Below are 22,562 nucleotides of genomic sequence, written 5' to 3' on the forward strand. Positions count from 1 at the left end.
GGGTGGCGCAGCTTCCAGTCCTGCCTATCTGAGCGGCATGGTAAGCGGTGGACGGTTGGATAAGGGGCAGGGGGTGCCAGGGGACAGGGAGCGGTTGGATGGGGTGGAGGTTCTGTGGAGGTGGGGGGGAGGGGTGGTCAGGGGATGGGGTGTGGATAGGGGTTGGGGCAGTCAGGGGACAGGGGGGGTTGGATAAGGGGTGGGGTCCCGGGGGGGGGCGGTTAGGGGTGGCAGGGTCCCGGGAGGGGGCAGACAGGGAGAAGGGGTTGGATAGGGGGTGGGGTCCTGGGGGGACGGTTAGAGGCAGGGGGTTCAGGGAGGGGGTGGTCAGGGGACAAGGAGCAGGGGGGGTTGGACTGGTTGGGGGTTCTGAGGGGGGCAGTCAGGGGGTGGGAAGTGGGAGGGGGCGGGGAGCCAGGCTGTATATGGAGGCACAGCCTTCCCTACTCGGCCCTCCATACGGTTTCACAACCCCAGTGTGGCCCTCAGGCCAAAAAAAGTTTGCCCAGCCCTACTCTAGTGGTTTAATCTGGTTGTGATCACAAGTGACTAAGATTCTATGGCCTTATTGTGAGTAGCCCAGTGTTCTGGCTCAGTTAGGTTAATTATATTTATTGATTGTTTTATGTTTTAAAGTATTTGTCTGCAGAAAGGAACATAAGCTCATCTCGATTAACAATTTAAAAACTGTTCTTTTACAGGTTTGCATATTGGTTACACAAACCGGCAAAGACACAACAGGGGCACAAGGCCCCAAGAAAAAATGTTGCCAAGAATTATGTGAACTAAAGGAAACTATATCTAGTCTCAGATCCTGCTGGAATAAGTTTGAAAAAGATATTGCTAGGTAAAAAACTTAAGATGCAGTCCTTTCTGTTTTTTCAAAGTGCCATTGCTAGATACCTTTGCACTTTACATGCATTCTTCAAGTGTATCTGTCTGCTTACGTAAATACTTTTTGCCAAAGTCCTGATGAGACGATCCTATGCCTTGTTCCTGGGGACAAAGCCATTGGAAACCAACAAATTGAACTGCTGAAGTACAAGAAGTGGAAGCTAACAACACAATTGGAAGCAAAGACAAACAGAATAGAATGCTGTAGCCCCACCTTCACACAATGAAAAGTACTTAGACTCTGTAGCTATCTACAGGTACTTGGTCATGTTTTTTGAGTACTTTTATATGACTTTAAGGTGAGAAGAAACTTTTTAGATGCCTACTGCGATGCCTACTGCCTTGGAAACTGCAAGGAAAGAAAAATGTCAAATTAATAGGATGTTTTATGTAGCCACATCATGGATCAAAATTAACAGTTATGCTAGTTAAGAATGGCTCCTGAGCCAGTTCTGCTGATGCAATAATATTTGAAGTACTGGTATCTGATGGGATCTGCAAGCTGCTTTTAAGGCCAAAAAAATGAAACCAGGTCTCTGCCACAGAAGGATATGGGAATGAATTATTTTTACCCAGCCTAGGGAGAGGTATCAGTTTTGGAGGGATCTAGCACAGATGCTGCTGAAGTAGCTAGAGGCAAGACAGAGTAAGGCCTGTGGATACAGAAAAAGGTAGCTCCTGAACATGAGGAAGATCAGCTGACTGGAGAAAATACTAGCTTTGTGGATTTGGTAATCACAGTTAGCTGCAGGAATAGTTAGAATAGCTTACATTAATGGTGATGACTTTAGTGTATATATTTTACATAGTGTATTTAACATAAAACAGACATGACTTAAGATATGTATGAGTATTTTCAGAGAATAATATATTGGCATTTTACTAATTATATGTCCATATTTAATTTTTGATGAATTTATAAATATTTATTAGTTGCTTATACCTCACAATTTCTTACTTAGATATTACTACTCCTTTTGTAACAAAACCCACTTGTAATATATCTAACAAAATGGTGTCTCTTTTGGTATCATTGCTTCTGTTCTAGTTTTTTGGTATATGAGAATATCATAGACAGAGCTGATAATGCCACCTGTAGTTAAGGTTAACTGACTGTCACATGTGTTCTACTCAGTGTTGTGTGGCACCTCCTTCCGGCAATTCGCTCCGCCTGGTTCAGTGCCCCTTTTCTTCTCTTCCACCATTGCTGTTCTCCTCCCACTGATGGAGTCACACCATGGCTGCTTTGTGACTCAGCCCTCCAGCCAAGCCACACTGCGATTTCCCCTTCAGAGGAAGTCTTTCCAAGTCTCTGCACATGCAGCATCAGGCAGTCCTCATGCCCACTACCCTGACTATGTCAATCCTGCAGTGACTCAGGCACTCTTCCCATTCACTGCCCCAAGCAACACCGCTCTACCAATCGATATGAGGGGAACCCTGGCCCACCCTGTATGCTGGGTTCCAGCCCAGGGCCCTGTAGCGAGCAGTTAATTGGCTACACCAACCTTACTACTCTCACCCCTGGACTACTTCCTACTGTGCTTTTCCCAAGCTTTTCGTTCTCCAGACCCCTTTCTCTTAGGCCTACTAAGTAAATCCTTTCTCAGAGGGTTCCTATCCTCCCCACTTCACTAAACCTCAGAGAGAGAGACTACAGGCTTCCTCCATGCAGCCTCCCACACCGTTGTCAGTTTCTTGACTTTATAGAAGCCCCACCTATTCCCTTCCAGGTGAGTTTCATTCGAATTAGGGGCCTCCCCACAAGCTAAATCTCCCCTATTTGCAGCTTAACTGACTGATTGGGCCCACCTCACCTAATTCAGTTTCTTCAGGACTGATGTAGGGTGCACACCCCATCACACACTTCCCACTATAAGATCCTGTTTTCAGTTGCTTATAACTTTTCCACATTGTTCAGGCTGAAATTTTCAATGCAAGGTGTCTATCTCAGGCTAATATTTATTTATTGGAAGCTTGAGTTATTTCAAGGAACAAGATTAGGGAAGCCTACATTGTTTTGCCCTTGTTCAAAAAAATTATTGCAACTTTTCCATTGAGAAACTCTAGCATTCCATGCGCCAGAGCAAGAATGTTAGGAACTGTTAAGAAAGGGATAGAAAATAAGACAAAATATCATAATGCCACTATATGGCACATATATGCTACTATATGGCATAATGCCACAACTCATGGTGTGCCCGCACATTGAATACTGTGTCCATTTCTGGTCACCCTATCCCATAAAGGATACAGTGGAACTGGAGAAGTTTCAGAGAAAGGCAACAAACATGATCAAAGATATGGAACAGCTTCCAGCTAAGGAGAGACTAAAAAGTGTAGGGCTGTTCACCCAACTAAGAGGAGATATGATAGAAGTCTATAAAATCATGAATGGTGCAGAGAAAAGTATTATTTATTCTTTTCCACAATACAAAAACCATGGGTCACCCAATGAAATTAATAAGCAGCAGGTTTAATACAAACAAGAGGAAGTATTTTTCACACAATGCACAGTTAACCCGTGGAACTCATTGCCATTGGGTGTTGTGATGGCTAACAGTATAACTGGGTTCAAAAAAGAACTAAATAAATTCATGGAAGAGAGGTCCATCAATTGCTATTAGCCAAGATGGTCAGGGGTGTAACCCTATGCTCAGGGCAATCCTAAACCTCTGACTTCCAGAAGCTGGAAGGGGAAGACAGGGTGGATCACTCCAGCTGCCCTGTTCTTTACACTCCCCTTGAAGCTCTGGTAGCGGCTATTCTCAGAGATAGGATACTGAGCTGGACGGATCATTGGTCTGACCCAGTATGGGAGCCCTTATGCTCTTAAGGGCTTGAAATTTGGCAAAGTGGGTCACCCTGCTGTCAAGAGTTGTGCCTTTTGCTATGCTTGTGAAAATTGGATCCAAGATATAAGCCTTCAAATATTCCAATTTACACATCCTCATTAGAGACTTGGCAGGTAAAGTCTCAGAAAATCAATCTGCACTGAGCACGCTCCAGCCCAGGAATGCAGGGACTGAGCACATTAATTCAGCCTTCTTATGCATATGCATTATGATGCAGTCTTTAATTACATGATTACACATTTTTTCACAGGACCCCTGCCTCATTCAGTGCACAGGATAAACAATGCTCTAGGAACAAATCAGGGTTGTGTAATGAAAAAGGCTGTTGTCTGTAGGGCCTCTGCCTCATTTGTTGCAGAAGTTGGAAGGTACGTAGTGAAGAAGGCAGGTGACTGTAAAAAGAGAAAGGATAGTCGTATGGTAATAGAAATTGAATGCCACCCTGGAGAACTGGATTCTATCCCTGTTGTGGGGAAGTGTACCTTTAAGAGGGTTTGGCAAGAGCCAGCTGGAACAAGTTGTGTTACGCAGAAGGCTCATGTGCAATGCTGGTCAGTTAGAAGTCAGACACCGAATGAAATGGAAACACTGTCAGATTCCTTGGCTCAGAGTGATTTTCAATCTGAACACCACACCTGCCTCTGCCACAGAGTTCCTATGTGATGCTGGACAAGTCAGTAAACCAACATTTTTACAGCTGGCCATTAGTTGTGTTTCTCGTTTTAAGGGTCCACCTAGGATCTGACTTACAGAAGTGCTGAAGTACACACACTATTGCAACTGAAGTCAGTTGGAGCCATGCTTTGAACATGTAACGTGCTATACAAATGCTAAGGGCTTTGAAAAATTAGACCCTGTCTCCCACAAATTGGGCATCCCAAATTAGTGGACAGTTGGCCTTCATTTATCTCAGTTATGCAGCTATAAAATGGGGATATAATACTATTACCAAATTTTACAGAGGAGATGTGAAGACAAATTCATTATTGTATGTGAAGCACTTGGTTCCTATTTCAAGAGGATGATGGAAATGTCCCTGAAGAAGTGAATAATGCTGTATTCAGGGCAGCATTGGGATGGTGGCAGTAAAATAAAGCCTGGGGGCACACTTTGAAATAGGCAGATAAACATAAAATATTGAAGAACTACTCATTCATTGATGAGCAGGGGTCCCATGGAAAAATAGTGTGTGATCATGTCATTAAACACAAATATAATGCATATGCCTGTGGAATTAAAGATGCACATTCCAGAATTTCTTAACTTTTGAGTGCTTGCCTTCAGAATCTTAACCTTCTTCTACTGTAGGTTTTTTGGGTGTTCATTATGTAATAAAAATAAGTCACCTACAAACTCACCTTTAAAAATTATACAGGCTACAATATGTGACTAAGAGCTGGTACTTCCATAAAACTGCATGAGCCTTCACTGACTTGCAAAATTTGGACTATTCTGATTGCTTTGTAAGATATTCCTACTCTTTCAGGGTTGCAGAGTGTCTAAGAAGGGATTCCATGGCGCCAGCTTCACCAAAGCATAATCTTTCCATCTGGCCAATGTATACAGAATACAGGCAATAATTGGCAACATTGCCTTCATAGCCTATTGCAGGAAGTATGAATCATCATAGTGCTCTATAAATTAAGCTGTTGTAAACCGAGAACTATTTGGAAATCAAAACTTACAGCTAAGTAGTGCAGGAGAATTATCTCCTGTGTCCCATATAAGACATTCCTGTTAATACACCTCAGAATGATATTAGCCTTTTTAGCAACAGCATATTATTGACTCATATTCAATTTGTGATCCACTATAATCCCTGATCCTTTTCAGCAGTACTACTGCCTAGAAAGTTGTTCCCCATTCTGTATATATGCTTTTGATTTTTCCTTCCTTTCACTTAATTTAATTTCATCTTGTTGATTTTAGACCGTCTGATTTATTAAAATTGTTTTGTATTTTAATCCTCTCCTCCAAAGTCCTTACAACTCCTCGCAACTTGGTTTCATCTGTAAATTTTATAAGCATATTCTCCACTCCATTATCCAAGTCATTAATGAAAATATTGAATAGTGTCAGACCCAGGACTGACCTGTGCGTGACCCATTAGATACACCCTCCCAGTTTGACAATGAATCACTGATAAGCACTGAGTATATAGCATAGTAATTTAATCTAGACCACATTTCCCAAGTTTCCTTTTGAATATGTTGTAGAATTGTGTCAAAAGCCTTATTAAAATCAAGATATATCACATCTACAGCCTGATCCAGCGTAAGGGTGGTCATAGGAAATGGAAGGTACTTACTAGTAACTTGTGGCACCTTAGAGAAGTGGGTTTTAGCCCATGAAAGCTTATGCCCAAATAAATTTGTTAGTCTCTAAGGTGCCACAAGTACTCCTCATTCTTTTTGCTGATACACACTAACACGGCTACCATTCTGAAACCTGTTACTAGTAACTGGAGTTCTTCAAGATGCACTCTGTATATTCATATTCTTGGGGATGTGCCGATCCAGTGCAGCAAGGATGGTGGAACCTTCTAGTAACAGTGCCTATTAGAGAAACCTTGCCCCTCACTTTCTGTCCCTCGAGTTCGCATCAGAGCTGGGATGTGGCTACGGGAGAGGCATTGGTGCCATTGCTGCCTCAGTTCCTTCCAAATGCTAATGCAGAATACCAAGTAAAGATACAATTAGGACTCTGCAGAAGCAGGGAATGTGGGCAGGGAGTGTGAATGTGCAGAGTGCATCTCCAAGTACTCCAGTTACAAGTAACCTCCATTTCTTCTTCCAGTGCCGTCTGAATATTCCTATTCTTGGGAAAGTTTGGCGAGCAGTACCTTTATAAGGAAGGAGGGGTGAAGCCCTCATTTAACAACCATTGAAGTACTGCCCTACCAAAACAAGCACTGGACACAAATTCTAAATCTAGTACATATTGAGCCCATGTAATGGCCTTGCAAAACACAATAGGAACATGTCTGCGAAATGCTGTAGATATGGCCACCCCCCAGTACTGTAAGCTCTAAGAGAAGAAGGAAGGGAAAGTGAAGTTCACCTTTAACACTCCTCAATACCAAGTCTGACCCATCTAGATAGTGACTGAGCTGAAAGGGCCCTACTCTTTGAAGAACCAATAAAGAGACAAACAATTTAGAAGAACATCTGAAGACCTTCATTATATCCAGGTAATATGAGAGAACTCTTTTTCATATAAGGAATGTGATCTAGCATCTCGCTTATGTATATGAGGTTTTGGGAAAAATACAGGTTTATATATTGATTTACATGAAAATTGGAGACAACCTTTTGAATTAATCTGGGACATGACCTAAGGACCATCTTGTATCTATGAAAAATAGCATAGGGAGGATCATCCATTAATGCATGCAACTCACATATTCTTCTAGCAGAATTGATTGCCAAAATGAAAGCTGTTTTTACTGAAAGGTGAAAAAGGGAGCAATCTCATAATGACTCATAAGGGGCAGAAATTAACTGAGTCAATACTAAATTTAAATTCCACAAAGGGACAGGATCTCTAGTGGGTGGATAAAGATTCAATAGACCCTTCAAAATTTTCTTTACCATGTTATATGATAAAATGGGTTTGTCTCTAGGCTGCATGTGTACCGATGAAATAGCCACTAAGTGTATTCTAATAGATGACTCAGATAGACCCTCTTTTTAAAAGTGTAATAGATATTCTAAGATCATTTGAATCAGGGCTGAGACTGGATTTTCATTCCTATTTCCTGCCAATATAGTAAATCTTTTCCATTTGCAGACATAACACCTTCTAGTTGAGTGTTTTCTAGCATTAATAAGAATTTGCTGAAACTCTTCCATCAAAGTCCTGTGGCCCAAGCTGTTAATTGTAGAGATTTGAGGTGTGGGTGGAGCACTTTCCCCTGGAACTGTCTTAAAAGATCAGTCAATCATGGTAGAGTCCAGTGGTTGCCCTTGGGTAAGTGGAGTAGGTTGGTGTTCCACTGTTGTCTTATCCATTCTGTAGCAACTAAGATCATCCTGATTGAATCTTGCTTTACTTTGTTTAAAATTTTGGAAATCAAAGTGAATGGGGGAAATGCATACTTTAGAGCCATTCCACAGTTTAGGAGAAAAGCATCTGTCAAAGATTGGCTGTCTGCTCCTGCTCATGAGCAAAAGGAAGGGCATTTTGTATTTAGACTGGTGGCAAACAGATCTAGAGTAGGGAACCCCCAATGTTTGAAGATACCTGAATTTCCACAGTTTTTAGAGACCAATCATGCATCTGATGATTGTCTGCCGAGACGATCCGCCAATTCGTTGTGTTCTCCTGAAGTGTGTAAAGCTATCAGGTAAATGTTGTAATGTATGCACCAAATCCCATATCTCTATCACTTCACTGTATAGGTGAATCAAATGAGTCCCATTTGTTTGTTCATATAATAAACTGCAGTCATGTTTTCTATGGCCGCTTGGATAACTGAATTGCATATCTATGGAAGAAATGCTTTTAGGGCCTCTGTTTCTGGCTGTCATGGGAACTTGTTCTATAGCTCCCATGTTCAGAAGTGCTTGTACCTCTGTTCCTAACAGTCTCTCATGAGAGTGGTCCCCAAAGAGTGAGGGAGTGATGTGTGTGTGGGGGGGTGTACGGGGGAAATTATCTGAACTGGGCGGTATAGAGTTCTTATTATATCCAAAACCTAGAACCAAGGTGAAAGCTGTTCATCTATTATAAAATCTGCACAGTGTCTCCAAACTGGTTTGCTAGGACCGATTCAAAGCTCCTAACTAACTAGTCAAATCTGAGGTCCAAGTTGTGGCGAACTATGGGTGGCTGAGGGATTCTTTGTCCTCTTACAAGGTTTGAAGGGTTTTTTCCTGTCGTGTGTGTAAGTAGGCCTGGTGCTGATGATATCGTTGCTCCTCTGCTAGGAGGCAGACTGTAATGGGGCGCATTCACCTCTTGCGAGTGTCCCCCCTGCCATCTGTGGTCTGCCTTTGGTGACTCAGCCCTCTGGCCGAGTCACACACAGTCTGTCTGTGTGATGAAAGGAAAGCAAAGCAAAACTCCTTCCAGGGTACAAGTCCAACTGGGGTCTCTCTCAGTGCCCCCTGTAATGTCTGTCACAAGTTGTCCCTGCTCTGGGTTAGAGCAGTGCCATAGGTCCCCCCCCCCCGCTGACAGTCTTCCCCCTCTTAGGGCCTTTCCAGCCACAACTCTCCAGCTGGGCCGCTGCAGTTCAGTTCCCCCCTCTGGGGGTGCCTCAGTGTACAGGCCACTTCCCCCAGTGGTTTATGGGGGTTGGGGAAGACCCCAGCCCGCCCACTCCTCTGGGTCCCAGCCCAGGGACCCTGTAGATAGCAGCTGTCTGCTGAGTCCCTTTAACTATGTCACATGGCTTCTCTAATTCCCTGGGCCACTTCCCTGCGGTGTCTTCACCCTTACCTCGGGGCCTTTTCCTAATGCAGTCCCAGAAAACAGCTCAGAGATCCTTCTCGCTCTCCCTGATTTCTGGCAGGACTGCCCTGTACAGGGTTCTGCAGCTCCCTCAGCCAGCCACACACCATCCACACTCATGCAGAGATAAAGTTTCTTGTCAGCTTAAATGACTGTTTCTTGGAGCAGCTAGTCCTGGAGCCCCCAGGAGGAGAGGAATTTTTGATTTAGTCCTAAGTAGAGCACAGGATCTGGTCCAAGAGGTGAATATAGCGGGACCACTTGGTAATAGTGACTATAATATAAAAGTTTAACATCTCTGTGGCAGGGAAAACACCACAACAGCCCAACACTGTAGTATTTAATTTCAGAAATGGGGACTACACAAAAACGAGGAAGTTAGTTAAACAGAAGTTAAAAGATTCAGTGCCAAAAGTGAAATCCCTGTAAGCTGCATGGAAACCTTTTAAAGGCACCATAATAGAGGCTCAACTTAAATGTATAACCCAAACTAAAAAACATAGTAAGAGAACCAAAACAGTGCCACCGTGGCTAATCAACAAAGTAAAAGAAGCAGTGAGGCAACAAGGCTTCCTCTAACAAGTGGAAGTTAAATCCTAGTGAGGAAAATAGAAAGGAGCACAAACTCTGGCAAGTGAAGTGTAAAAATATAATTAGGAAGGCCAAAGACTCAAAAAGTAATAGCAAAAAAAAAAAAAAATTAAGTACATCAGAAGCAGGAAGCCTGCTAAACAACAAGTGGGGCCACTGCACGATCAAGATGCTAAAGGACCTCTCAAGGACAATGAGACCATTGCAGAGAAACAAAATGATTTCTTTGCATCAGTCTTCATGGCTGAGGATGTGATGGAAATTCCCAAACCTGAGCCATTCGTTTTGGTTGACAAATCTGAGGAACTGTCACAGATTGAGGTGTCATTAGAGGAGGTTTTGGAACAAACAGTAATAAGTCACTAGGACCAGATGGTGTTCACCCAAGAGTTCTGAAGGAACTCAAATGTGAAATTGCAGAACTACTAACTGTAGTATGTAACCTATCATTTAAATCAGCTTCTGTACCAAATGACAGGAGGATAGCTAATGTGATGCCAATTTTTAAAAAGGTCTCCAGAGGTGATCCCGGCAATTACAAGCCAGTAAGCCTGATTTCAGTACTGGACAAACTTGTTAAAACTATCATATAGAACAAAGTTATCAGACACATAGATGAACATAATTTGCTGAGGAAGAGTCAACATGGTTTTTGTAAAGGGAAATCACACCTCACCAATCTACTAGAATTCTTTGAGGGGGTCAACAAGCATATGGACAAGGGGGATCCAGTCGATATAGTGTACTTAGATTTTCAGAAAGCCTTTGACATGGTCCCTCGCCAAAGGGTCTTAAGCAAAGTAAGCTGTCATGGGATAAGAGGGAAGGTCCTTTCATGGATTGGTAACTGGTTAAAAGATAAAAGAAAAGGACTACTAGTGGCACCTTAGAGACTAACCAATTTATTTGAGCATAAGCTTTCGTGAGCTACAGCTCACTTCATCGGATGCTATGGTGTTATCATACACACTGTAAGGAGAGTGATCACTTAAGATGAGCTATTACCAGCAGGAGAGCGGGCCGGGGGGGGGGGAAAGAAAACCTTTTGTAGTGATAATCAAGGTGGGCCATTTACCCCCCCACCCCCCGCGCTCTCCTGCTGCTAATAGCTCATCTTAAGTGATCACTCTCCTTACAGTGTGTATGATAACACCCATTGTTTCATGTTCTGTTTGTATATAAATCTCCTCACTGTATTTTCCACTGAATGCATCCGATGAAGTGAGCTGTAGCTCATGAAAGCTTATGCTCAAATAAATTTGTTAGTCTCTAAGGTGCCACTAGTACTCCTTTTCTTTTTGCAAATACAGACTAACACGGCTGCTACTCTGAAACCTGGTTAAAAGATAGGAAACAAATGGTAGGAACAAATGGTCAGTTTTCAGAATGGAGAGAGGTAAATAGTGGTGTCCCCCAAGAGACTGTACTGGGCCCAGTTCTATTCAACATATTCATAAATGATCTGGAAAAAGGGGCAAACAGTGAGGTGGCAAAGTTTGCAGATGATATAAAACTACTCAAGATAGTTAAGTCCCAGGCAGACTGCGAAGAGCTACAAAAGGATCTCTCAAAACTGGGTGACTGGGCGACAAAATGGCAGATGAAATTCAATGTGGATAAATGCAAAGTGATTCACACTGGAAAACAATAATCCCAACTATAGATACAAAATGATGGGGTCTAAATTAGCTGTTACCACTCAAGAAAGAGATCTTGGAGTCATTGTGGATTGTTCTCAGAAAACATCCACTCAATGTACAGCGGCTGTCAAAAAAGTGAACAAAATGTTGGGAATCATTAAGAAAGGGATAGCTAATAAAACAGAATATATCATATTGCCTCTATATAAATCCGTGGTATGCCCACATCTTGAATACTGTGTGCAGATGTGGTCGCCCCATTTCAAAAAAGATATATTAGAATTGGAAAGGGTTCAGAAAAGTGCAACAAAAATTATTAGGGGTACGGAACGGCTGACATATGAGGAGAGATGAATAAGACTGGGACTTTTCAGCTTGGAAAAGAGACAATTAAGGGGGGGAATATGATAGACGATAAAATCATGACTGGTGTGGAGAAAGTAAATAAGGAAGTGTTATTTACTCCTTCTCATAACACAAGAACTTGGGGTCACCAAATGAAATTAATAGGCAGCAGGTTTAAAACAAACAAAAGGAAGTATTTTTTCATGCAATGCAGAGTCAACCTATGGACCTTCCTGCCAGAGGATGTTGTGAAGACCAAGAATATAACAGGGTTCAAAAAACAAAAACAAACAAAAAAACCTAGATAAGGTCATGGAGGATAGGTCCATCAATGACTATTAGCCAGGATGGGCAGGGATGGTGTCCCTAGCCTCTGTTTGCCAGAAGCTGGTAATGGGTGACAGGAAAGGATCACTTGATGATTACTTGTTCTGTTCATTCCCTCTGGGGCACCTGGCATTGGCCACTGTCAGAAGACAGAATACTGGGCTAGATGGACCTTTGTCTGACCCAGTATGGCTGTTCTTATGTACTCCTCCAGATCTAGCAAGAAACTGCTCTCAGTCTGGCCCTGCAGCTCTTCTTATACTAGCCTGCTGGGCCCTGATTGGTTGCTACCCACACAGCCAGTCTAGGCAGCTTGGAGGACCTCTCTACTGCCCTTTTCTACACCTGGGTGTGGCAAGGCCACACGGCCTCCAGGAGGAGGCCTCAGAGCCTAGTCCACTCCGTCACACAGACAAAGTTGATGGTATGTACTGCCTGTGATAATGGAACACTGAGATAGAAGATCTTCTGTAAAGTGACATAAGTCCTAGAGACCTAGCTGTGGACAGAGTCTCCTTTAATTACCCAATGTATCAACTGTCTGAACGCTAAATAATCCATCTCCTTCAAAAGGTAAGTCTTCTTTTTTAGCCCTGGTTCCTAGTGGGAGACAGGATAAATGTAGCTAGGCTTGTCTACAAAGAGATAATGCTATTGCAAGCGAGTTCCAGACAGTAGCTTAGCTAGAGGAGAGCAGGGCAGCGGATAGAAGGTTGAAAGCCAGATCTCAGTCTTTGAAGTGTTGTAGCTGCTATGACAAGGGAGTTCAGCTGAGGATGTTATGCAAAGCCGTAAGCCTCCACTCAAATGCAATTGTAAGATCTGTAACTTGTACCGTTAAGTTCTGCAGCCTTTTTGCAGACTTTGTAACTTGTTATTGTGAGCATAGTCTTTTAAGTTTTGTAACCTTTGCAAGCTTTGTAACCTTTTCAGTTACCATTTGTATGAACCTCCAAGCTTTCCAATATTCAGAGAGAGTGTGAACAAGGGAGTGTGGGAGATAAGGGAGATAAGGGAGTATGAACAAGGGAGTGAATGTGGGACTGGGCGGAGAGGAACTGCAAGGAGAAAAGAGTCTGGAGACAGGAGACAGGTATGTCTGATGTAATCTTCCCTGAGAAGGCAATCATGGGGTGCTGTAAAGAAAAGAAGAACCTGGTATGCATGAAATGAACTGGTCTGGGAATGCTTCTCGGTGATGGACACAGAAGGAAAACTCAGTGTATGTGACAGGAGCCACTCAGTTCCAGCATGGCGATAGGCATGCACACAAGCCCCCTGCTTCTTCTTGACCTGCTCACCGGCCCGCATCCGTGACCGCAGGCGGACACACCAGATCTACCATGCTTCGGCTTCTCAGCTTCCCATGCTGTCTTCGGTAACTCTCCACCTGTGTAAGTGTGTGGGTGCAGGAGGGTATGAATGTGATGAATGTGTGCATATATGAATAAGCTCCATCCCTTTTCTGTCTGACCCAACAGCGGCATCATAATAAAACTAATAAAAGTGTGACCCTGGGTTGTGTTTTACTCCTTTTAGTCCTTACTTTTAGGGGAACAGAGGATGCACTTGAAAACAAGAGAAACCCTATTCTGGAATTTGATGAAGCTTGTCAGCCTTTTTGGAAACTGGTTGACATGAAGAGGGTTTGGACCAAATGGACTTAGCTAGTTGCCATAACCCTTCTACTATGGGCAAAGAGACTTTAAGTTTCATTGTCGACCCTAAATATCGAACATCCTCCAAAACAACTGATGGTAAATTCAGGGTTGATGCAATCCTATCCACTAACTCACAGTAAGGAATTGCATCCTCAAAGGGAGACAAGGCTGTCATCATTCCAACATTGTCATCAGGAGATGAGCTGCTCTACGACTCTCCTGAATCATAAGGAAATTTATGGAAGTCCCTCTTGGTATTCCTCTTCTGAAGTTACCTCCTGTTCTGCAAGCTGGGGAGGATCTGACAGTCTTCGATCCCTGGCTGAAGGATCCTGACCTCTCTGTTCCATAGAAGATGGTGGAATTTATTCTACCCTTGCAAAGTCCAATCTTCTAGTATGCCAAGAAAATTGAGAAAGAGTTGGCCAATACGGCCATGGCATCCGGGGAGGTATAGGGTAGTCCTGCCAGCTTGACCAGTTTGATATAGCAGTCTCCAAAGGATACTCAGGAAATTCAGGATCCCTCCTTAGAACACGTCTTCCAGGAAACAACTGTCCAGTTGACACCCATACCAGATCCAGCTCTAACTCCAACCTCAGATCAAATCCCAGGTCCGACACTGAAGCCACTGGTGAGCCACTCACAGATCCTGATAACTCCTGTTTGGATCCAGGGTTGGTGTAGATTGTATTTTGGCAGAGGTCAAAGTTGAGGATCTCACCAACAGAGTCTCAGTTGACTTGGAACAGGAGCCTGGCACCGAAGCTCTTATCTTGGATCCGGATGACTTCTTGGATGCAGAAGTAGACTGAGCTGACTCCAGTCTCTTACTTTTTCTGCCTGATCCCTTTGAAGTCTTGGATCTTGTAGGCATAGCAATTAACATATCCTGTAACAGAAACACTGGCAGGGCGTCCCTTCCCGGCTCGGGGGCAAGCGCGCTGCATATTTGGCAGTATGCTGGTGAGTAATTTTCACCCAAACATTTCAAGCACTGTACCTGCGCATCAGAGGGAGGAAAGACTGCTGGACAGAACACATTTTTCTTGAAGCCTTGTTTCTTTGTGCTAATGTCCATCACAGCGGTTATCTATTTCTAATCTAATTAAGAAAAAATTTCTTTTTAAAACTATAAACTATACTAATTATGTAACTACTAAGTTACTACACTACTCATATAAAATTATTACGATCACTGTCCGATTTATTTATTCTGTGAGTGTTTTGGGGGGTTTAGACTACAGCACTAACTGCAGAAAGAAGCAGATGGCAGGTGATTCACCTCTTAATGCTGCAGCCTTTGGAAGGAATTGAGGTGGCAATGGTGCCAACACTCTTATAGCTAAGCCCCATGTCTGTCACAAATGCTAGGCACACAGAGGGCGGGGCAAGGGATGTCTAATAGGCACCACTACAAGAAGGTTCCACCATCTAGCTGCGCTGGATCTGCACATCCCCAAGAGTGGAAATATGCAGAAGGTGCTCAAAGACTTGTCAGTTCCTGATTCATCCCAATGGAAGTGCTCCTCAAAAATCCTTTTAACTCCAAGCCAAATCTTCTTTTTTTTTTCAAGAGTTTAAGATCTTCTTGCAGATCAGTTGCCCAGACTAAGATGTAAGAATGTCCATACTAACCTCCAAAAAGGAAATTCCCTACAAAATCTCAAATAAAGACATAGGACTCCAGAAAAGCAGAGTCAGACAAGGGAAAAATTCAAGATCCACAGCAAGCAGTAACTACTACTAGAATAATCCAAGAACCTGACCATAATTTTACCATCCACGATGGAATTTATGTTCTCAGAAATACCAGACATTTCAGTTTTTCATGGATTAAATCTGGATATTCCTGTTAACTATACACATATTTAATACCATATTGAATCCTACTCAAATCTCTGCCTCAGAGCTATCTCACACCAATAAACTAGGACACAGGAGTCCGATCTGATTAAGTGTTTTTCCTTGTCAAGGTTCCTCCCCCACTCTGAACTCTAGAGTACAGATGTGGGGACCTGCATGAAAAACCTCCTAAGCTTATCTTTACCAGTTTAGGTCAAAACTTCCCCAAGGTACAAAATATTCCACCCTTTGTCCTTGGATTGGCCGCTACCACCACCAAACTAATACTGGTTACTGGGGAAGAGCTGTTTGGATGCGTCTTTCCCCCCAGAATACTTCCCAAAACCTTGCACCCCACTTCCTGGACTGGGTTTGGTAAAAAGCCTCATCAATTTGCCTAGGTGACTGCAGACCCAGACCTTTGGATCTTAAGAACAATGAACAATCCTCCCAACACTTGCACCCCCCCCTTTCCTGGGAAATGTTGGATAAAAAGCCTCACCAATTTGCATAGGTGACCACAGACCCAAACCCTTGGATCTGAGAACAATGAAAAAGCATTCAGTTTTCTTACAAGAAGACTTTTAATAAAAATAGAAGTAAACAGAAATAAAGAAATCCCCCCTGTAAAATCAGGATGGTAGATAACTTACAGGGTAATTAGATTCAAAAACATAGAGAACCCCTCTAGGCAAAACCTTAAGTTACAAAAAAGATACAGAGACAGAAATAGTTATTCTATTCAGCACAGTTCTTTTCTCAGCCATTTAAAGAAATCATAATCTAACACGTACCTAGCTAGATTACTTACTAAAAGTTCTAAGACTCCATTGCTGGTCTATCCCCGACAAAGGCAGACTATAGACAGACACACAGACCCTTTGTTTCTCTCCCTCCTCCCAGCTTTTGAAAGTATCTTGTCTCCTCATTGGTCATTTTGGTCAGGTGCCAGCGAGGTTACCTTTAGCTTCTTAACCCTTTACAGGTGAGAGGAGCTTTCCCCTGGCCAGGAGGGATTTCAAAGGGGTTTACCCTTCCCTTTATATTTATGACATTCCTTTTGGATCCCAAAGTTTCTGGTATTCAAGGTCAAGGGTGGGGGGAAACCAAAATAGATAGGGTTTACCAACTGCAGGACTTATTTCTAAGGAAAACACCTCTCCAAGACCTGTGATAACAAGACTCCATAACCTTACAGTCCGATCAACCATTCTTGCAGCAACTTATCACAGAAGATTTAGTCAACAAGAAAAGAAAAGGTTTTTCCCCAAATTTTTCTCCTAGTCCTTCAAGAAGAGAGAGCAGATGACACTCCAGATGGGAGAATGTGACCTTCATGTTATTATTCAGATTAAAGCCTGGTATCCATAAAACCTAAATATTTACCTGATATATTGGAAGGTTTCAGAGTAGCAGCCATGTTAGTCTGTATTCGCAAAAAGAAAAGGAGTACTTGTGGCACCTTAGAGACTAACAAATTTATTTGAGCATAAGCTTTTGTGAGCTACAGCTCACGTCATCGGATGCATTCAGTGGAAAATACAGTGGGGAGATTTAAATACATATGTTCTCTATGTATATAAATCTCCCCACTGTATTTTCCACTGAATGCATCCGATGAAGTGAGCTGTAGCTCACGAAAGCTTATGCTCAGATAAATTTGTTAGTCTCTAAGGTGCCACAAGTACTCCTTTTCTTTTTGCTGATATATTGAAAGCCACTGAAATAATCAGTCAAACTAGTCTTCTTTCCCAAGCATTATGGATATGTCGCAAGAGGGTGTTTGATCCTCAGAAGGAAGTACTTGGTTTTCTTGTTTTCATTTTTAGGCCTCTGGGCTCTTGATTGGTGAGGACAACAGAGTACTCATAGTAAGAAGCAGAGGTTCTTGCCATCTCATCTACAGAAAGGATATGGACAAATTGGAGAGAGTCCAGTGGAGGGCAACAAAAATGATTAGGGGGCTGAGGCACATGACTTATGAGGAGAGGCTGAGGGAACTGGGCTTATTTAGTCTGCAGAAGAGAAGAGTGAGGGGGGATTTGATAGCAGCCTTCAACTGCCTGAAGGGGGGTCCCAAAGAGGATGGAGCTAGGCTGTTCCTGAGGTCTTTTCCAACCCTAATCTTCTATGACTGCATGATCTCACATTTGTATGTACTTAGGGACCCAAGATATGAATTCCTTTGGATGGATGAAACTTCCCACTCCTCTAGGAACCTAGGTGATGTTCCTTTTTAAGTACTGAGGTAACTGTAAATGTTTGTCTGCATATGCTGCAGAAGAAGTCTGTCTCGGACTCACTCGATCTTCCTTTTCTCTCTATTGGCTTCAGATCACTGTAGCTTTCAACTTTAACCGAGCACAATGAAGAAACCAGACCTTTTTTGAGTGATTGGTTTGTTCTTTTCCATTGTCATTTACCACAACACTTCAGGAAACCGGGTGGATAAAAATCATTGATTTAAAAAAAAAATTGGATTTTTGTTTATATCTGATTTTTTTAATTTAAATTGGATTTTTTTTGATAAAATGCTTTTTGAGGAAAAAACCTATCTAAAGATAGTTTTAATTAAGATACATTATAGCTCAAATATATCTCAGCATGGAATAGGGATTATAAATTCTAATTCTATAGTATGAGACAATATATTCATGTAATGTTTAAGAAAAGTTTTATAAATGAGTTCCAATCGTTCATGGATTAGGGACCCAATCTTATGGAGTTCCAGGGGCTTCTGTACAGATTATTTAGGTTAATCTTTCTATCTACCCAATGAGACTCAGTGCTCAGTCTAGAAGATACCATCAGAGGTGCTTAGTTTTGCAGTTCTCAAACTGTGGATTTGTGTCTCCAGAGATAACATGCTTGTTAACAGCAAAAATGTTTTTAAATAAATAAATAAATAAATAAACAAACAAACAGTATGTAGAGGTGAGAAATAACAGCCCTCAACCCTATTGTTCCTCTGCAAATTTTTGTACACAGAGTCAATCCATTACCGTTCTCTAAAAGTACAAAGTTTCAAAAAGTTCAATGAATAGAAGGTTTTTGGGGGCGGAAAAGCTCTGAACAAGGAGAAGAAGTCTGGAGATAAATGTGAGATGGGAGGGACAGGCAGTAGAAACAAAAGTGAAACTGTTTGAGCAGTATATTCCAGAAGTCTTGAGGTCTTTCTGAGTGTAACCTTCATTGATTTGAGATCTTCCATACCATTGTCTCACTAGAAGGGAAAACCTATAATGGCAGCAGGCCGTAAAAGAGACCCAGTTTGGAATATTTTAATGAAGCTCCTCTAACTGTGGGTAAGACAGGCATGTGTGCAAAATGCAAACAGTGCAACAAAGAAATGCAAGGCCTGGTTGTCCTAATGAAACAACATCATGAGAAGTGTTCCTTCTCAGGAAGAAGCTGCGTTGAAGATAATGAAAGGAACATGTCTAAACATGCAGGATCTTCACGTTGGTAAACTTTTTTATTTCATACTTCTTTCTTAAGGACTGCCTGTCTTCCTTCTGGACTATTCTTGAATTCTCATGTTTGAGCAAAATATATAGTTGTTACTCTATGGTACTATCATTTTAGATGCATTTGTGATGAACAATAAATAGCTGAAATAGGCAGATCTTCCTTTTACGATTTCACCTTTAAAGTAGTACTGAGTGTCAGTGAATGCAATGAGTAATACTAAATGAGCAGTGTGGTAATAATAATAAAATAACTGCATTGACTTATTTTGTTTAGGAGAATCCATCCTCAACATACAGGATTCTGAAGACTATCCACCTTCAAGTTCACCATCATTTTCTATGGTTTCAGAGTTATCTGCTAATGATACTGTTTCAGTCACATCAGGTATGTCACATAGCCACAGTATATCACCTGTAGCAAAAAGAAAAAAAAATCTCCATCATCCAGAAACAACCATAGATAAGTTTGTGTTAAGAACCAGCAGATTACAAAAAGAGGTAACTGACGAAAAAATTGCCCGGTTAGTTTATGCAAGAAACTCTCCTTTCTGTATGATTGAGAACCCACACTTCATTAATATGGTTCAGTCATTCAGACCAGGATACAGTCCAGCCAACAGAGCAGATGTCACAGGCAAATTGCTGGATAAAGTGTATGAAAGAGAAATTGAGCAGTGTGCAAAAGGTCTACAGGGTGCAGTTGTTAATCTGAGTCTTGATGGGTGGAGCAATGTCCACAATGATCCTGTTGTATGTGCTTGTGTGAGAACAGAAGAAGGCAATGTCTTCCTTACAGAAACAATTGATACATCAGGAAATGCACACACAGCAGAAGAAGTAGCAGTAAAAGCTATAACAAACTGTAAAAAAAAATTCAAATGTCTAGTACGCAGCTTGGTCACAGACAATGCTGCAAATGTATCCAAGATGAGAAGAAATTATTTAGAAGAGAGTCCCAAGCTAATAACAGATGGTTGCACCTCCTAGCCAAAGACTTCAGTGTTCCAGAAATAAAGGCTAATGTTGTTGAAATTGCAAAATACTTCTGTAACAACCGCGCTGCAGCAGCTGCTCTGAAAAAAGTGGAAGGAACCAAGCTGACTCTCCCACAAGAGACGTGCGATGGAACTCAGGAGTGGACTGTTTTGAGCACGACATCGAGAACTGGCCTAATCTGATGACAGTTTGTGAACAAAATCGTGAAAACATAGATGGCACTGTGACAGCCAAAGTTCTCAACATTGGGCTTAAGAGAAATGCTGAACACATGCTGAGCACCCTGAAGCCTAGTTCTGTAGCCTTGAACAAAACGCAGGGAAATAGCTGTTTTATTGCTGACGCTGTTGAAATTTGGAAGGAACCAAGTGAGATCTTAAAAAGAGAAATATGCAATGACAGAGTTAAATTACAAGCATTAAAAAAAAACAAATGGGTCAAGCACTATCTCCAGCTCATTTTCTTACAAATATTCTCAATCCTCGGTACCAGAGTCAAACTTTCACTGCTGAAGAAGAGGAGTTGGCTAGGACATGGACATCCAGCAATCATCCCTCCATAATGCCAACTATAATAAACTTTGGAGCTAAGGGTGAACCATTCAAGAAATATATGATTGCAGATGTTTTAAAGAAAGTCACACCAATGAACTGGTGGAAGTCACTTAAGCACTTGGATTCAGAGACTGTTGAAGTGATAATCTCACTTTTAACAGCAGTAGCTTCTTCTGCCAGTGTAGAAAGAATATTTTCTTCCTTTGGACCAATTCATTCCACATTAGAAATCGTTTGGGACCTGAAAAAGCAGGAAAGCTTGATTTTCATTTCTAGATTATGAACAAACAGGAAAATGAAGGTGAAGATGACCTAGTTAGCTGCAGAAGCCTATATTTTAAGTTTCTCATGTTGACCTGGCTGACATAGTTGATTTAATTTTTTTTAAGTATTTCATTTAACTATTTAAGTTAAAAATAATTTTAACAAAAACAAACCTGATTTTAAAAAACTTGAATGTTTAACTACATTCAAAAATTCATATGCTTGTTTTGTTAAAATATTATATGTTTTCTGTTGAAGAAAAAAAATCCAGAATACATAATGTTGTTGTTTTAGTTAAATAAAACAATTTAAATGTCTGTCGGGTGATGTTCTCCTCCTAATACAGCATTGCAAGAAAATCCTCCAAATATTAATGATTAACCTGTTGAATTGGAGATAGTTCACCTCCCAATGACTTCATAAATATCTGCTTCAATTACTTTTGGTAAATGAAATAACCAAACAATCATTCATTTTTTGATATAGCTGTAAAACTAATCTGAAAAGTTTTCAAAATAAATCAGTTACAGCTGGTTTTTCTGAGGAAGGAACAACTGAATTTCCTTGAAAATTCAGCAACAGTCTAAAGCCAGGACCAATTTTCTAATAATCGCTACTATTAGCAAAGGAGAGCCTACCAGGGACTAACTGGAAAAAGCACAAATGGATAACTAGCCACTACTGGGAATACAAAATCATAAAGTATAGGCGGCCTAAACAGCAGCCTATTGGAGAGAGGACAAGTGCAGTGCTTTGGCATGATCCTCAGTAGCAGTCAAAATATAGGTTTGGCAAGGCCTGTACTCCACGTTGTCCATGGTAACAAAAGTCGAACTCAGCCAGTTACATAAACTTGTTTATAAAAGTTAGCCAAATTTAAAGACAGAAAGACTGAATAGGTCCAAACAAAAAGGTCTACTTATACCACCCAAAGAGAATGGAATCGGAAATTAATGGACCAAAATTGGTGTGCCAGAAATTAGGTGTAACTGGTGGACAAAATAATGGGGCGATCACTTCTTTTTGTGGGTCCTTAAAAAAGGCTTCAAAAGGGGGATCAAACAGGCCAGAGGACAGCAGGACAAAAAGGAATCAGCTGCTCCATCATGGTTGTCACCCTTACCATCTTCTGTGATCCCAGGAGCCACTATGACACCATTCAGCCTTCAGTCTCCTGATCCTGAGACCAGTGCCAGAGAGAGAGAGAGAGAGAGACAGAAGAAAACAGATTACGTCACCACCTCCACCAGCATGAGTTAATTCCTAAACATCAGCTGAGATATCAGACTTTGGTTCCTGCTAGTACTCCCTCCCTCATGTGTCCTTTTTCTTCCCCTACCTTATTTCCCCTCTTTCCTATCCATCTCTTTTTTGCCTTCTGTTTAATAAGAGCCTGGCTTAGCTGGTCAAGAGTGTTTCTTTCAGAAGTGGTGTGAGCCCCGTGACCAATGAAGCAGCTAATAGGAATGCTGTGACGCTGATACAAGTTTGCCAGGTCTCGGGGTGGCTGATTGGACTGTGACTGTGTTTCTGCAGCAGCACGGTTGAAAGTAAGAATCAGCACCAAAGTCAGAAGCTGCATTTTCTATCTTTTCTCCCCCCTTGTGTATGTGTGTGTCTTGTCTAGTCTTAAAGGACGCAAGATTGGACTTTAACAGCAGCAGCA

General features: G+C 41.8%; 1 protein-coding gene and 1 long non-coding RNA gene across 2 annotated transcripts in view; one reads left to right on the forward strand and one right to left on the reverse strand.

Annotated features, from left to right (window-relative positions):
* The window catches only part of IL7 (interleukin 7), an 18,854-nt gene extending 16,948 nt beyond the window's left edge, over positions 1-1,906 (forward strand). The window contains exon 5 of the mRNA XM_077810099.1: positions 702-1,906. Coding sequence (XP_077666225.1) covers positions 702-851 — 150 coding nt within the window. The 3' untranslated portion in view covers positions 852-1,906. The remainder of the gene's footprint in view (positions 1-701) is intronic.
* On the reverse strand, positions 1,147-22,269 carry LOC144261034 (uncharacterized). The gene is made up of 3 exons (XR_013345122.1): positions 22,236-22,269; positions 22,020-22,076; positions 1,147-1,243 (listed from the first exon to the last, which is right to left on the reverse strand). It is a non-coding gene; the product is annotated as an uncharacterized LOC144261034 (long non-coding RNA).
* Between the last annotated feature and the right edge of the window lie 293 nt (positions 22,270-22,562).

The sequence above is a fragment of the Eretmochelys imbricata genome, chromosome 2 (assembly GCF_965152235.1).
Source record: "Eretmochelys imbricata isolate rEreImb1 chromosome 2, rEreImb1.hap1, whole genome shotgun sequence".
Classification (NCBI taxonomy): Eukaryota; Metazoa; Chordata; order Testudines; family Cheloniidae; genus Eretmochelys; species Eretmochelys imbricata.